Source organism: Bos mutus, chromosome 19 (genome assembly GCF_027580195.1).
Source record: "Bos mutus isolate GX-2022 chromosome 19, NWIPB_WYAK_1.1, whole genome shotgun sequence".
Classification (NCBI taxonomy): domain Eukaryota; kingdom Metazoa; phylum Chordata; class Mammalia; order Artiodactyla; family Bovidae; genus Bos; species Bos mutus.
Window position 1 is genome coordinate 44530583 of NC_091635.1, and position 15181 is coordinate 44545763.

Consider the following 15181-nt stretch of genomic DNA (forward strand, 5'->3'; position numbering starts at 1 on the left):
TCAGTAAATCTCCATCATAAGAGCAGGTAAGGCTGAGGATGACTGTGCACCCTGCATGTCCTCAGAGAGGGCTTTTGTCTAAGGGCAGCTGCTTCTCAAGACAGATGGCACAGTGCAGGGAGAAGAAATGGAAAGTCGGTGGATAGTGCACCGTCCTCAGCAGCTGATGCACCTTAATGCTGTTTGATTTCGGTCCTGCCTTAGTCATACTGAAAAGCTTTTAAGACTTTGCTCTGTGTTCTTTTGTGTACAGCAGATGGGCAGGACTGTATAGAAATGGGTTCAGTTCATTCCCTGGAGGCCTGTTACTTGCAGGTGGGGTATCCCATCTGTGAATGGGCAGGCAGGTCTTAACAGCAAACTTTGTAGGGTCACTAAAGACCATTGCTTAGAGTGAGGGATGGCTCTTTCTGGGGCAAGCAGAGGTGGCAGATAGAATGCTGGTTCTGCCAATTCTCATCTCATTTCTCGTCTCCACCCTCCTTCACTCCTCTCTCTGAACCTCAGCCCATTCCTCACCCTGCCTCTCTTCACTGGGGTACGAGGGGATGCTATTGTTGCACCTGATTTGATAATAATCATTTTACAAGCACAAAGGTTTAGTGGTTTGCTTTTTTTTTTTTTTTTAATGCTACCTTTGTCACAATGACCATATGAAAATATCACATGTTCATCCTGGCCATTTTCTAAGTCAGTTCATGAAACCAATGGGAATTGCTTGGGTAGCCCACTAAGGGTGTAGATTCCTAGAAATTAGGATTTACTGATAGAAGGGGCCCAGGGATTTGCCTTTTGAATAAGCACTTCCAGGTATTCCAGTGCAGATGCCACCCACACTTTAAGGAACCCTGATAAAGACTGTTATATTTTTTTCATGGCAAATTCTATTTCTTTGTAAGGAAATACCATAATATGTTTAACCATGTCTATTTTGATGGACTTCTACAGTTTCTACGTTTTCACAATGAGTAATGATGCTGCATTGTTTCTTCTGCCCAGGGTCACTTTCTGCTTCTTTTGCGAAATGTTGGCCTCATATATTTCACCACCAAACGTTCCCACCCAGCTCTATCTTGCCCTGTCCCAAAAGAGGTTCTTCCCGTGGTCTTACTGCAGACTTTCATATTCTGAGAAGACCCACTTCTCTGGTCAAAGTGACTGCCCCTGAGATAGGCATCTCACCCACACGGTGACAATCTTGTTATGCTGACACAGGAAGATTTTCTTCTAGTATGTTTTAAGCTAACACATTTTACTGAATATACGATGCCTTGCCTGTAAGATGCATCCTTTGCGTATCACTGAGATGTTGCCCATTACCACTATAAGAATCCACCACTGCTAAGTCGCATCCCAACTTCAGAGAGGCCAAAATTTAAAAAAATGTATCCTTAAAATCAATAAAACAAGTCTTAGTTTTGCTCAGTGTGTTTCTCTTTTCCAAGTACACCTATTATTTGAATGTAAACCTTTTGTTCTCTGTCTTCCATATCTGTCAACTTCTTTGTTACTCTACCCTTCCTCTGTAAACCAAGAGACCTTCTTAAACTTTTCTTTCATACCGATTTTGTTTTCTGCAATACCAATTGTGTCACTGCTGGATTTTCATTTAAATTTTTCGATATCTTTTATTCCATTCAAATAATTGGACACTTTTGTTTCTCAGCTTGCCCCTCTTCATCTCAGTCTGTCATGCAATCTTTGGTCTGTTTATGCAGAATCCTTGCTTTCTTAAATTTTATTCAGGCTATAGTTTCTATAATGTGAATTTTCTGTTATAATACTTTTCGGAAACACACTTTTCTTTTTCTTTTAAGGCTGTCTATATCTGTCTCACTGCTACTGACTTTCTCTACAGATCTCATAAATAAGGAGACAGTTCTGGTGTTACACAAAAGGGGCATAGAGATTTTTTGGAGTCTTTCTCATGGTCCACCTGTTTGAAGTTAGAATTCATTTTTCAGCTTTAAAAAAATATTTATTTGTTTTTGGCTGCTGTGGGTCTTTGTTGCTCTGGGTGGGCTTTCTCTGGTTGTGACAAGTGGGGGCTACTCTATACTTGCAGTGTGGGAGCGTCTCATTGCGGTGACCCCCCTTGTTGCAGAGCATGGGCTCGAGGGTGCTCAGTGCGCTTGGGCTCAGGAGCTGTGGCACACAGACTTAGTTGCTCCTTGGCATGTGGAATCTTCCCGAACCAGGGATCGTACCTATGTCCCTTACAATCGCAGGTGATTCTTAACCACTGGACCACCAGAGAAGCCCCATTTCTCAGTTTTTCAGCTGGAGAGCTAGCTTATGGACACAACCGCTAGATGTGGACGTCTTTTACTTATTATGAAGCTGCTGTCTGAGCGGGAATCCCTATATCTTGCTTCCTTGTCAGCTTACTGACAAGGAGAGTTTGAAATTATTTCTAGTTATTTTTTTAAGAAATAAGTAAATTACTACTTATATATATATATTTTAAAGTAAATGTAAAGCTGCAACTCCCAGCATACAACATACCCATGGCTCTTTCAGCCCATAGGTCTTTTAGTTGCTAATTTACTATCTCGAAATACCCATTCACTTCTGTAACCAGATGTACTACATTGCTCAGAGTGATAATCCTGCAGCTGGTAGAAGATGAGAGGTGTTCATAAGGGGAAGGAAAATGTCAGGGCTCTTCCTTTCCTTCATACAGAAGGAGGACTGTGGGGGGAAAGGACTAGAAGTATCCTTTGGCCCAAGGGGGATAGCAGTCAGCCTCTGTTTTCACCAGTTATCTCCTGGGAGTCTTCTGAGTGCCAGGAATGTTCGGAACATTAGGGAAACTGCAGTGCTGACTTGGGGCTTGTATTCTAGTTGGAATATATACAATAAATAAACAACTAAAGATAGAGTGTCAGATGGACATGAAAGCCACGGGGGAAACAGCAGGGGAGGAGTCAGGGGGCACTGTGGTGGGTGAACTGCTCTTCTCTACAGGATGGCAGAGAAGGCCTGATAGGTGACATGTGAGCAGGTGTGAAGGATGGGCCTCTGAGCAGGCATCTGGCTGAGCAATGTTTCTGGTTTCCAGTACTAGTAAGGCCAATGGCATCTCTTCCTATGTTTTCATGTATATGTATCTCTATTGGAAAGCAAAGGTGGGCGAGTGGTGGTCACTCACTTTTCCATCACCATGAATCAGAGGACTTTGATTATTATCATTTTTTTCTTTTTTGCTCCATCATGTGGTACAGCTTGTGGGATTCTAGTTCTCTGACCAGGGATGGAACCCATGCCCTCTGTATTGGAACTGCAGAGTCTTAACGACTGGGCCACCAGGGAAGTCCCAATAATTATCATTTTAAATGGCCCCAATACTCTGTTCAGGAGATGGACCATAATTTAATCAACAAATCTTCTATTTAGCTGACTCTTGAACAACACAGGTTTGAACTTCCCAGGTCTACTTATGTATAGGGATTTTTTTTCCAGTAAATACTATTTGTTGTTGTTGTTCAATTGCTAAGTTGTGTCTAAGTGTTTGAGACCCCATGGACTATAGCATGCCAGCCTCCTCTGTCCTCCACTATCTCCCAGAGTTTGCTCAAATTCATGTCCATTGAGTTGGTGGTGCTATCTAATCATCTCAAATTGTCACCCCCTTCTCCTCTTGCCTTCAGTCTTTCCCAGCACCAGGGTCATTTCTAATGAGGAACACACAATTCCCCAGCTGGACGAATTAATGGATACAGAACTGTGGATGCTAAGGGTGGACTACAGGACTTGAGCATCTGTGGATTTTCCGCCAGAGGGTCTTTGAGCCAATGCCCCCTGGATTCTGAGGGATGACTATAGTTGTCTATCTACATTATTTTCAACTGTCTTTCTTTTATCGGCTCCGCTGATGGCTCAGATGGTAAAGAATCTGTCTGCAAAGAAGGAGACCTAGGTTTGATCCCTTGGTCAGGAAGATCTCCTGGAGAAGGGAACTGCAACCCACTCCAGTATTCTTGCCTGGAGAATCTCATGGACAGAGGAGCCTGGAGGGCTACAGTCCATGGGATCTTTCTTTTACTTACATATTTTTAGTAGGAATATAAACTACTCTGATTAGTAGCCAGGCATTCAAGGAAAGCAGTTTGGGAATACAGATTAAGAGCCAGGAACACGGGTATCCGGGCTCAGGGGCGGAGGAGCGTGGGGAATGAGGAGGAGCAGGAAGGGCTGAGCACTGGAAGCACAGGACAGACAGGGCCAGGAGCAGGGGGCTTTGTGAGCTGGCCTTGCCCCTCCCCTTCACCTCTGCTCAGGAGGCCTCGTCTCCCCCCGTTCCCGTGGCCATAGCCAATAGCCTGCTTATTAGTCTGATTCTACCCATAGTTCAAGTGTGGGTTAAAAAGAACGTAAGCGAGGGACTTCCCTGATAGTCCAATGGCTAAGACTCCGTGCTCCCAATGCAGGGGGCCCAGGGTCAATCCCTGGCAGGGGAACTCGATCCCACATCCTGCAACTAAGAGTTCCTGTGCCACAACTAAAGAACCCACATGCAGATATTAAAGAGACTGCTTATGAAAAACAAGACGCAGATGGCACTGACTCCTGGCTTGCATCCACAGAAATAGAATGGGGAAAATAAGAAGTTTCTGTGCCTAAGACTGGGGTTATACTGAGGTTTCCAGCATCCAGACAGGCAAATGCCTGGACAGCTGCTTAGGGCAGATGGGTCCTTTGACAGCTTAATATTGCAGAGTTTCTGGTGACTCTGTAGTTAGGGCAGCCAACGTGAGGCCATCTGTTTACTAGTGGGCAGAAAAGCTTACTACCAGCAGGTAGTCACTGCTGAGCATGAGATACAAACCAAAAGTCAGGTCAGCCACTTTCATCACCTCTGCAAAGCAAACCGGCCTGGGAAACCACTGGTACAAACACCAGAGACAAAGAAACCTCACCTCAGCGTCATGTGACCTACACAATCGGACCCACGAAACAGTAGTTTCCTAGGAGCTTTTATTTGCATTTATTTCAACATATTCAATGCCATGAGAGAAACCATTTGCTCAGAAAGCTCTTTTGTTCTTTTCTACTTTTCTAAACAGGAAAGGAAAATAACCATGAATTTAGGGCCTTCTGTAATATACCTAAAAAGTAGCATGTTTTATTATTTAAATGAAAAAAACTTAGATAAGTAATACATGTATTTGTTGCAAAAGGTTTATAATGAAAAATAAATAAATCTCCCTCCCATACCTCTTTCTCCTGGTACCCCATCTCCCCTCTCCAGAGACAAACAGAATTACTCATTTCCTGAATGTCTTTCTAGATATGGCTTATAATATACATAATTGTTGGAGTAAGAAATGGCAACCCACTCCAGTATTCTTGCCTGCAGAATCCCATGGACAGAGGAGCCTGGCAGGCTACAGTCCATGGGGTCGCAAAAGAGTCAGACATGACTGAAGCGACTTAGCACATACATTAATTGTGTGTGTGTGTGTAACACAATTTTTTAATTGTCTGTATTTAAAATGAACAAAGCCTATTATTAATAAAAAGCTCTGGGAAGTACTGCAGTAAAGAAACCTATTTAACTTCATCAGGGAATCCTAAACATACTTGACTTCAGGCCCCCTTCTTTTCTTCTTTGGTATAATTTCTGGTCTGTGGAATGTAGCCAGGACTCGCTGGTATGGCTGGATCAGGTGTTTCTGAAGGGCGTCTGTGCTGAATGGTTTCTGAGCCATGCTGGTTGTTAAATATTGTAAATGTCACACCTCAGAATATACTTCATTAAAAGACTGCCTTCAAATGTTTTAGAAAATGTGAAATGTGTGGGTGAGTTCTTGCAGAGGCAGAAATAATGGGTCCAGGTTAAGGAAAGACTGAAGGAGGTGAGAGTAAGGCTAATTTATATTTAGTTGGATTCAGTTTCAGATTAGTATGGGCAGAAATGCCAGGAAAGGGCTGGCTTCAATTTGTGAGAGAAGATGGTCATGAGAAATTCATTAGGTAGAGGAGAAAGCCATAAGCTTCATCATTTTTGTCTTTGTTTTTAATCATGAAATATTTCATACATCAATGTATTTTTCATCTAGAAGTTTGATTTGAACCTTTTTTTAAAAAATATTTTCCATGTCTTTAGTTAACTTTTGAACACCTGAAATTTAGTTATAATAACTGCTTTCATGTCTGTGTCTGCTAATTCTTACACCTTTGTCAGTTGCGGATTGGTTTCCATTGGATAATGGTTTTCCCCTTGTACTGGATTGCACTGTCCTGCCTATTTGTATGCCTAGTAATTTTTGATTAGATGTCAGACATTGTGAATTCTGCCTTGTTGGAGGTGGATACTTGTGCATTGCTATAAACATTCATGAGCTCTGTTCTAGGACATAGTTAAACTACTCGGTGGCAGTTGATCCCTTTGGGTCTTGCTTTTAAGACTTATTTGGAACTTGAGGGGGATCCTACACAGATCTCTAGCATTCCCTCTCTGTGCTCTTCTTCCCTCTTTGGCAATCTGTCCTGAAAAATTCAGTTGCCTTGATCTTCCCAGACTCTTGTCTCTATCTCCTGAACTCAGGGAGTCCCTTTCCTAATCCCTTGTTCTGATACGTGGCTAGCATTTTGTTCATGGACTTTAAGCCCTAATCCTCTCTCTTTAAAAGTTTTAAAGACACTGACTCCTGTTCAGATTCAGTCTATCAATGGTATGTTTTGTTATTTTGGGTCTTTTCTTCCCAACTTTTAACTAGAGAACTTCTTAGAATGCACTTGAAGGAAATTCTCTTAAAGATAAAGTACTGGTTTGGAGTTAATTTCTTATCGTCTTTGGATTTACAAAATTAACCCAGGGACAAGAAAGATTACATGCCACATCATTATGCTTATAAAATACAATATGATTTTCAAAGTTACAACAATGCTCTGGTACTTGACAATACAGAAAAACAGCTAGGAAAAAAAAATCAAATTAACCTTTTCTCAAGAAGCCAATAGCAAATTAACTATAGTTCTAAATCAAAATTTCCAAGCATGAATTTTCTAGGGACAGACAGAAGGATTTTCCCCCCTCTCATTTGTACTTTAATTCTTAATTCAAAGAATTAGAAACACAGGATAAGGACATCAAAAAAAAAAAAAAAAGACAAAAAGAGCTCATACAGGTCAATATATATATATAAAACCCAATCAAAAAATGGGCAGAAGAAAAAAAAATGGGCAGAAGGTCTAAAAAAGCATTTCTACAAAGAAGACATACAGATGGCCAAAAGGCACATAAGATGCTCAGTATTGCTAATTATAAAAGAAATGCAGGTCAAAACTACAGTGAGGTATGACCTCACATGGATCAGAATGGCCATCATTAAAAAGTGTACCAATAATAAATGGTAGAGAGGGTGTGGAGAGAATGGAACCCTCCTACACTACTGGTGGGAATGTAAATTGGTACAGCCACTATGGAGAACAGAATGGAAGTTCCTTAAAATACTAAACACAGAGCTACCATATGATCTTGCAAACCCTCTCCTGGGTATATATCTGGAGAAAACAACAGTTTGAAAAGATACATATGCTGCAATGTTCACAGAAACACTATTTACAACAGCCAAGATGTGGAAGCAACCTAAATGTCCATCAACAGATGAACGGATAAAGATGTGCTATATATACCCAATGGAATACTACTCAGCCACGAAAAGAATGAAATAACTCAATTTGCTGCAACATGGACGGACCTAAAGATTAACATACTGAGTGAAGTAAGTCAGATAAAGACAAATACCAATATGCTGTCACTTGTACGTGGAATCTAAAATATGATGCAAACGAACTTATTTACAAAACAGATTTATAGACACAGGAAACAAACTTACATTATCAAAGAGGAAAGCAGGTAAAGGAGGGACAAATTTGAAGTTTGGGATTAATTGATATACATGTTGTATATAAAACAGACAACCAACAAGGACCTACTGTATAGCACAGGGAACTATACTCAGTATTTTGTAATAACCTATAAAGGAAAAGAATCTTAAAAAAATAGGTCTATATGCATGTATACCTGAATCTCTTTGTTGTAAATCTATACATGAAACACTGTAAATCAATATACTTCAATAAAAAATACACATGGAATAATTAAAAAATCCCAGTAGCTTGACAGCCTTCCCTTCCCTCCATTTATACATTTTAAAGACATTTAAAATTCTTACATATATTAAAGAGAGAACGGTATCTCAGACAATATGCTAGGACAAGGAAGTCATTGATGGATTCCACAATTAGATTCACATATTTCCGCCATGTGTAGAGGCATTTAACAGGAGTGAGAAATTAAGAAACAAGGACTCAGACTGAGCAAAAATACTTAAATGTCCCAGGCAAAAACCATTTAGTAGTACAGGCATCCAAATGAAAGGTAACAAAGTAAAATCCCTTTTGACTATCCATCTTTCGCTACAACTACGTATTAAGAGGAAATGGACCTGCTTATTTGAGTTATAGACTTTACTGTAGAGATGACTTCTCCATGTCTTTCTCTTACATTCTAAACCCTTCAGTAGTTCTCTTAGCTTTATTTGGCAGATAGGAGGAAATTTTTCAAAGGCCTATATATTTATTGTTATCTTTTGGTAATTCCTCAGTCAGATTCTTATTTTCCACCAGGTGACCACTCAACATCATTTCACTTATACCATTTGAAAGCATTTAATTATGTAAGATATTGAAAGATCTGTTTTGGTCTAGAGCATAAAATAAATGGCCTCTGCAGCTCACTTCTAAAATTATTCTCCATGCATTTGTTAGCAAAAAGGAACACCATAGAATTACATGTGTGAACGTCAGATACTAAATATGCCTTTGTTTAGAGAAAGAACTCCACCTCTAAAACAACTCCAATAAATAACCAGGCAAAAATCCTCTACTTACATTTATCTGATGCTCACTGAACACCATCACCATCAGGATCTGTTGCCTGTTTTTCCTTCTCACATCACTGTTCACTCCATAGACATACACAATCACACTAGGCATCAGCGAGGTTTACTATGAAGTTCTCTGACAATACCGCATTCCCTCATGACTCCATGTTTTTGCAGAGGTAATTGCTTCTTAGAATTCCTTTAGTCTTTGTGGACCCACAAGTCATCCTACACCTGCCTTCTAATTTGTTTACATTCACAGCAGATACTTGAATTGATTATACTCGGGATAAATGAGAAGCTGTGATACTAAGAATGTAAAGTAAGTTTTCTGTCTTTTGGATTTAATTACGTTTGGATTGGCAGTGAAGAAATCGCCATTGGGGAAATCTCTGACTGTTGGTTCAGCTGGAGGCTGGAAAAGCAGAGGATCATTCCTAATCTTGAACTAAGCTGGGATGCTAATTTCGCCTTCCGCGAAACAGATGATTTAAGTTGTCCTTAAGAAGGAAAATAACTCAATATGCTAAAACTGGCATGAAACAAGTTCAGTGAGAATTATGATGAAAGATTTCATCTATTTTAAACTTGCCTTCGTTAAGCAAAAACCAAACTTTACCTCTTGAAATGATTCACCAGGACTCCAACCAGTTCTCCGATTCGACTTTCGTGGGTTGGCTGTTTGCTGAAGAGACAGACAATTAGGTCTTTGTTGTCTTTTGTATGGAACACTACAAGTTGGTCCTTTCCATTGGAGACGCTTAGACCGGTCAACTGCAAAGAAATATAGCACAGAAAACTGTTAGGATGGCTCTCAAAATAATGAATTTAAACAGTTTGTAGTGGTTTTACTCAGTAATACTGGTGATGTTAATCTTTACCAAGTTTTATGAAATAAGCAGATGAAAGGAAATAATAAAGATAAGAACAGAAATTAATGAAATTTAAAGTAGAAAATAGTGTAAAACCAATGAAATAAAGAGTTGATTCTTTCAAGAGATAGGTGAAATTGCTAAATCTCTAATTTGAAAGAATAAAAGAGAAAAGACCTAATGACCCATATCAGGAATGGAAGAGGGGCTATTACTACAGACCACATAGACATTAAAAGGATAAAAAAGGAATATCTACAACAACCTTATGCATAAAATTGAACAACTTAGACAAAACCAAACCATTCCTTGCAAGCCACAAACTACTAAAACTCACCCAAGAAGAAACAGATAACCTGAAGCTTACTTTATCTATTACAGAAGTTAAATTTGTAGTTAAAAACCTTTCAAAAAAGAAACTTCAGGCTCAGATGATTGCATTGGTAAATCCTACCAAATATTTAAAGAAGAAATAACATCCATTCTCTACATCTCTTCTAGAAAATGGAAGAAAAGGAACACTTTATAACTCATTTTATGAGCATTGTCCTGAAACCAAAAATTGACAAAAGCAATATAAGAAAAGAAAACTAAAAACCAGTATCCAATATCTTTCATGAACATGGACTTATTAGACTGGCCAACAAAATATCAGCAAATCAAATCCCAAACTACATGAGAACAATGACACATCATGACCGAGCGGAGTTAATCTAAGAAACGCATAGCTGGTTTTGTATTAAAAATATCAATCAATATAATCCCTCATAGCAACAGAATAAAAAATAAAGCCACATGATTATGTCAACTGACGCAGAAAAAGCATTTGACAAAATTCAACATCCATTCATGAAATAAATCTCTCAGCAAAAAGGATTAGAAGAGAATTCAACCTGAAAACGACATCTTCCAAAATGCCACAGCGGACATCATGCTAAGTGGTGCGAGACTGAATGCTTTTCCCAAAGATCAGGAGCAGTGTCAGGATTTCTGCTCTTACTGCTGCTGGGCACTTTCATACTGGAAGCCCTAGCCAGTGTACCAAGGCAGGTTTAAACAAATTAAAAGGCATACAAATTAAAACAGACGAAACAAATGGCTTTATTTTCAGATGACATGATCGTCTATGTAGAAAGTCCCAAGGAATTTACAAAATAGGTCTTAGGACTAATACATGGGTTTGGCAAGGTCACAAATACCAGGGCAACAGACAAAAATATTTCTATATACCAGCAATGAAAAACTGGAAACAGAAATTTAAAACCAAAACCATCCACAACTCCCAAACCAAAAATACTTGGACATAAATCTAACAAAATGTGTGTAGGATCTGTAAGCTGAGAATTATGAAAGGTTGATGAAAGAAGTCAAACAAAAATGCTGATGACAGGAATAAAAGAAAATATAAATACATGGAGAGAAATAATGTGTTTTAGGTTGAAAAACTCAATATGGTTGGATACTGTCAATTTTCCTCAAATCAATCTATAGATTTAATGCAATTCTGACCAAAATTCCAGCAGAATTTTTGGTAGATATCAACAAGCTGATTCTAAAATATATATGGAAAGGCAAAGAAACTAGAATAGCAAAAGCCATTTGAAAAAAAAAAAAAGTTGGAGGACTCATAGTAGCTGATTTTCTTACTATAAAATAACAGTAATCAAGAAAGGTAATAGTCAAGAAGACTGTCAAAGGAATAAAAACATAGATCAGTGGGAACAGAATGGAGAATAAGATATAGTCCCACATAAATACGACTGATTGATTTTTCACAAAAATGCAAAGGCAGTTCAATGGAGAAAGGATCATTTGAGCATTTGGGTAACTCAGCATTTCTCGGGATTTGAACATCCACATGCCAAAAGAAATAAACATTGACCTAAATTTCACACTTCATGAAAAAGTAATTCAAATTGGGCCATTGATCTAAATGTAAAATGTAAAACCGTAAAACTTGTAGAAGAAAACACAGGAGAAAATCTCTGTGACCTTGGACTGGGCAAAGATTTCTTAGGAATGACACGAAAAGCACAACCCAACAAAGAAAAAAAACTGCATAAAATTTACAACTCTGCTCTAAGAAAGACACTGATGGGAGAATGAAAAGACAGCATGCAGACTGGGGAAAAATATCTGCAGAGACAGATCTGATAAAGGACCTATGTCCAGAATAAAGAACTCTTAAAATTCAACAATGAGAGAGCAAACAAATCAACTTAAAATGAGCAAAAGATCTGTAGTCACTTCCCCAAATAAGTCCATGCAAAGATGGTCAACATGACTAGCCATTAGGGAAATGGGAATTAAACTGCAACAAGATATCATCACAAGCCTGTCAGAATGGCTGAAATCAAAACAAAACAAAGAGGAAGATGAACAGCAAAAGTGATTAAGACTAAATGCTGGTGAGACTGTAGGACAATCAGAGGAACTCTCACACATTGTTGGGAGGAATGTAAAACGGTACAGTCACTGGGAAGACAGTGTCACAGAATTACCACATGATCTAGAAATCTCAGTCCCGGGCATTTAGCCCAGGGAAATAAAAACTTATGTTCGGACTTCCTTGGTGGCGCAGTGGATAAGAATCTCCCTGATAGCTCAGTTGGTAAAGTATCCACCTGCAATGCAGGAGACCCCAGTTTGATTCCTGGGTCAGGAAGATCTGCTGGAGAAGGGATAGGCTATCCACTCCAGTATTCTTGGGCTTCCCTTGTGGCTCAGCCAGTAAAGAATCCACCTGCAATGCAGGAGACCTCAGTTCGATTCCTGAATTGGGAAGATCCCCTGGAGAAGGGAAAGGCTGCCCACTCCAGTATTCTGGCCGGGAGAATACCATGGACTGTATAGCCCATAGGGTCGCAAAGAGTCGGACATGACTGAGTGACTTTCACTTTCACCAATACAAGAGACATGGGTTCGATCCTTGGTCCAGGAAGATCCCACATGCCGCGGAGCAGCTAAGCCTGTGCGCCACAACCCCTGAGCTCACGAGCCACAACTCCCATGTGCCTAAAGCCCATGCTCCACAAGAGAAGCCACTGCAATGAGAAGCCCACGTACTGCAAGGAAGAGTAATCCCCACTCACGGCAACTGGAGAAAGCCTGCACAAAAAGCAACGAAGACCTAGTGCAGCCAAAAAAAAAAGCACAATTTGTGTTCACACGAAAACTCACACATGAATGTTTGCACATGTGCGTGCTCGTTGCTTCAGTCGTATCAGGCTCTGTGCAACACTACAGACTACAGCCTGCCAGGCTCCTCTGTGCATGGGATTCTCCAGGCAAGAATACTGGAGTGGGTTGCCATGCCCTCCTCCAGGGGATCTTCCCAACCCAGGGATCGAACCCACGCTGCCTGCATCTCCTGTACCGCAGGAAGATTCTTTACCCACTGAGTCACCTGGTCTCAGTCATGAGTGTTTAAAGCAGTTGTATTCATAAGTGCTCCCAACTGGAAACAACCAGAATATCCATCAACAGGTGAATAAACAAACTGTGATACAGCTATATGATAGAATGCTATTCAGCGATAAAAAGGAATGAGTTAATAATACAAATCATGGATATGCAACACCAAGGCTTGCTTTCAAAGGCATTATGGTGAGAGAAAGCATCCAGTCTCAAAGGTTACATTACTGGATGACTCAATTCATGAGATATTCTGGAATAGAGCTGTCAGGGTTTGGAGTCAGGTGGAGTCTGACACAAGGAGTTTTGGGGGGTAATGAGATGACTGCATCTTCATTGTGGTGCTAGTTCCAGAAATCTATGCATGTATGAAGACCCATAGACCTGAATACCATCACCACTACCAAATTTTATTTATTATACACAAATTTAGAAGATATAGCTCCTTGGTTGTTTTGATCACTAGATCTACTTTGGTCAATAAAGCAGGTACCTGAGTGATCTCTCACTCTGTGGTTTGTTCTCTGACTGCAGAAAACACCAAAGTGTCACCTCCTGGCTACCACAGGTGCTGTCGTTTGGTCTGGCAATCAGCATTGACAGGATATCCACTGGGGGCAATGCAGAGTGCCAGGCAGCCTAGGGGTGGGGACGGAAGTGCCAGAGATGAAGAAGGTATGCTTTTCTCTTCTGCGGGGATTCATGACCCAGCTGGATGAGTGGAAGAGACAAATACCCAACAACTGAAGAGCTTTTAACAGTTCATACACTTGGAAGACCATTTAGTCTCATGCCCATATTTTACAGATAAGAAAACTGAGGCTCAAAGAAGTGAGCTGATTTGCAGACCTTGAAACTGGAACACAAGCTTGTGGACTGACCCAGATCCATGTTCTATCACAGTAGACTTTTCCAAATATCATGCACAAATGAACATAAGCTGTAAAAATAAGTATCCCTAAATGTCATGGAAATAAATTTTCAGAGGAAGGGAGTTTTTAGGTTGGTTTTAAAGAATGCCGGGGTTGGTACTCAAATGAGAGAGGGGAAAATATTCAAGTAATTGGGAATCCTTTCACAACCTACACAGATCATGGGCTTTTAAAAAATACTTATTTATTTTTAATTGATTGATGATTGGTTTACAATACTGGTTTGATTTCTGTCATACATCAACATGAATTAACCATGGGTATTCTTTACCACTTCACCATTCTTTACCACTGAGCCACCTGGGAAGCTCCTTGATAGCCACTAACCGTCTAGTCAAGGCTATGGTTTTTCCTGTGGTCATGTATGGGTGTGAGAGTTGGACTGTGAAGAAGGCTGAGCGCTGAAGAATTGATGGTTTTGAACTGTGGCGTTGGAGAAGACTCTTGAGAGTCCCTTGGACTGCAAGGAGGTCCAGCCAGTCCATTCTGAAGGAGATCAGCCCTGGGATTTCTTTGGAAGGAATGATGCTAAAGCTGAAACTCCAGTACTTTGGCCACCTCATGTGAGGAGTTGACTCATTGGAAAAGACTCTGATGCTGGGAGGGATTGGGGGCAGGAGGAGAAGGGGACGACAGAGGATGAGATGGCTGGATGGCATCACTGACCCGATGGATGTGAGTCTGGGTGAACTCCGGGAGTTGGTGATGGACAGGGAGGCCTGGCGTGCTGCGATTCATGCGGTCGCAAAGAGTCAGACACGACTGAGCGACTGATCTGATCTGATCTGATCTGATACCTATAATTTCCTCCCTCTTGGATCATGGGTTTTTTAAGGCCTGTGTAAGAGAATATATAAATCTCTCTCTCACTTAGATGTATAACATCCAGATGATTTTTTGTTTGGTGTACATTTTTTTAAATAAAATAGTTTTATTTTGTTAATTTATTGGCTGCACTACATGGCATGTGGGAATCTTAGTTTTTCGACCAGGGGTTGAACTCACCCTCTGTCCTGCATGGAAGTGTAGAGGTTTAACCACTGGACCACAGGGAAGTCCCTACACTGGC

The 15181-nt window shown here is 40.3% G+C and overlaps 1 protein-coding gene across 1 annotated transcript in view; it reads right to left on the reverse strand.

The window, feature by feature from the left end:
• MYO1D (myosin ID) overlaps nucleotides 1-15181 on the reverse strand; it is a 358754-nt gene that overhangs the window by 96374 nt on the left and 247199 nt on the right. Inside the window, exon 21 of the mRNA XM_005896664.2 lies at nucleotides 9514-9668. Within this exon, the coding sequence (XP_005896726.2) occupies nucleotides 9514-9668 (155 nt within the window). The remainder of the gene's footprint in view (nucleotides 1-9513; nucleotides 9669-15181) is intronic.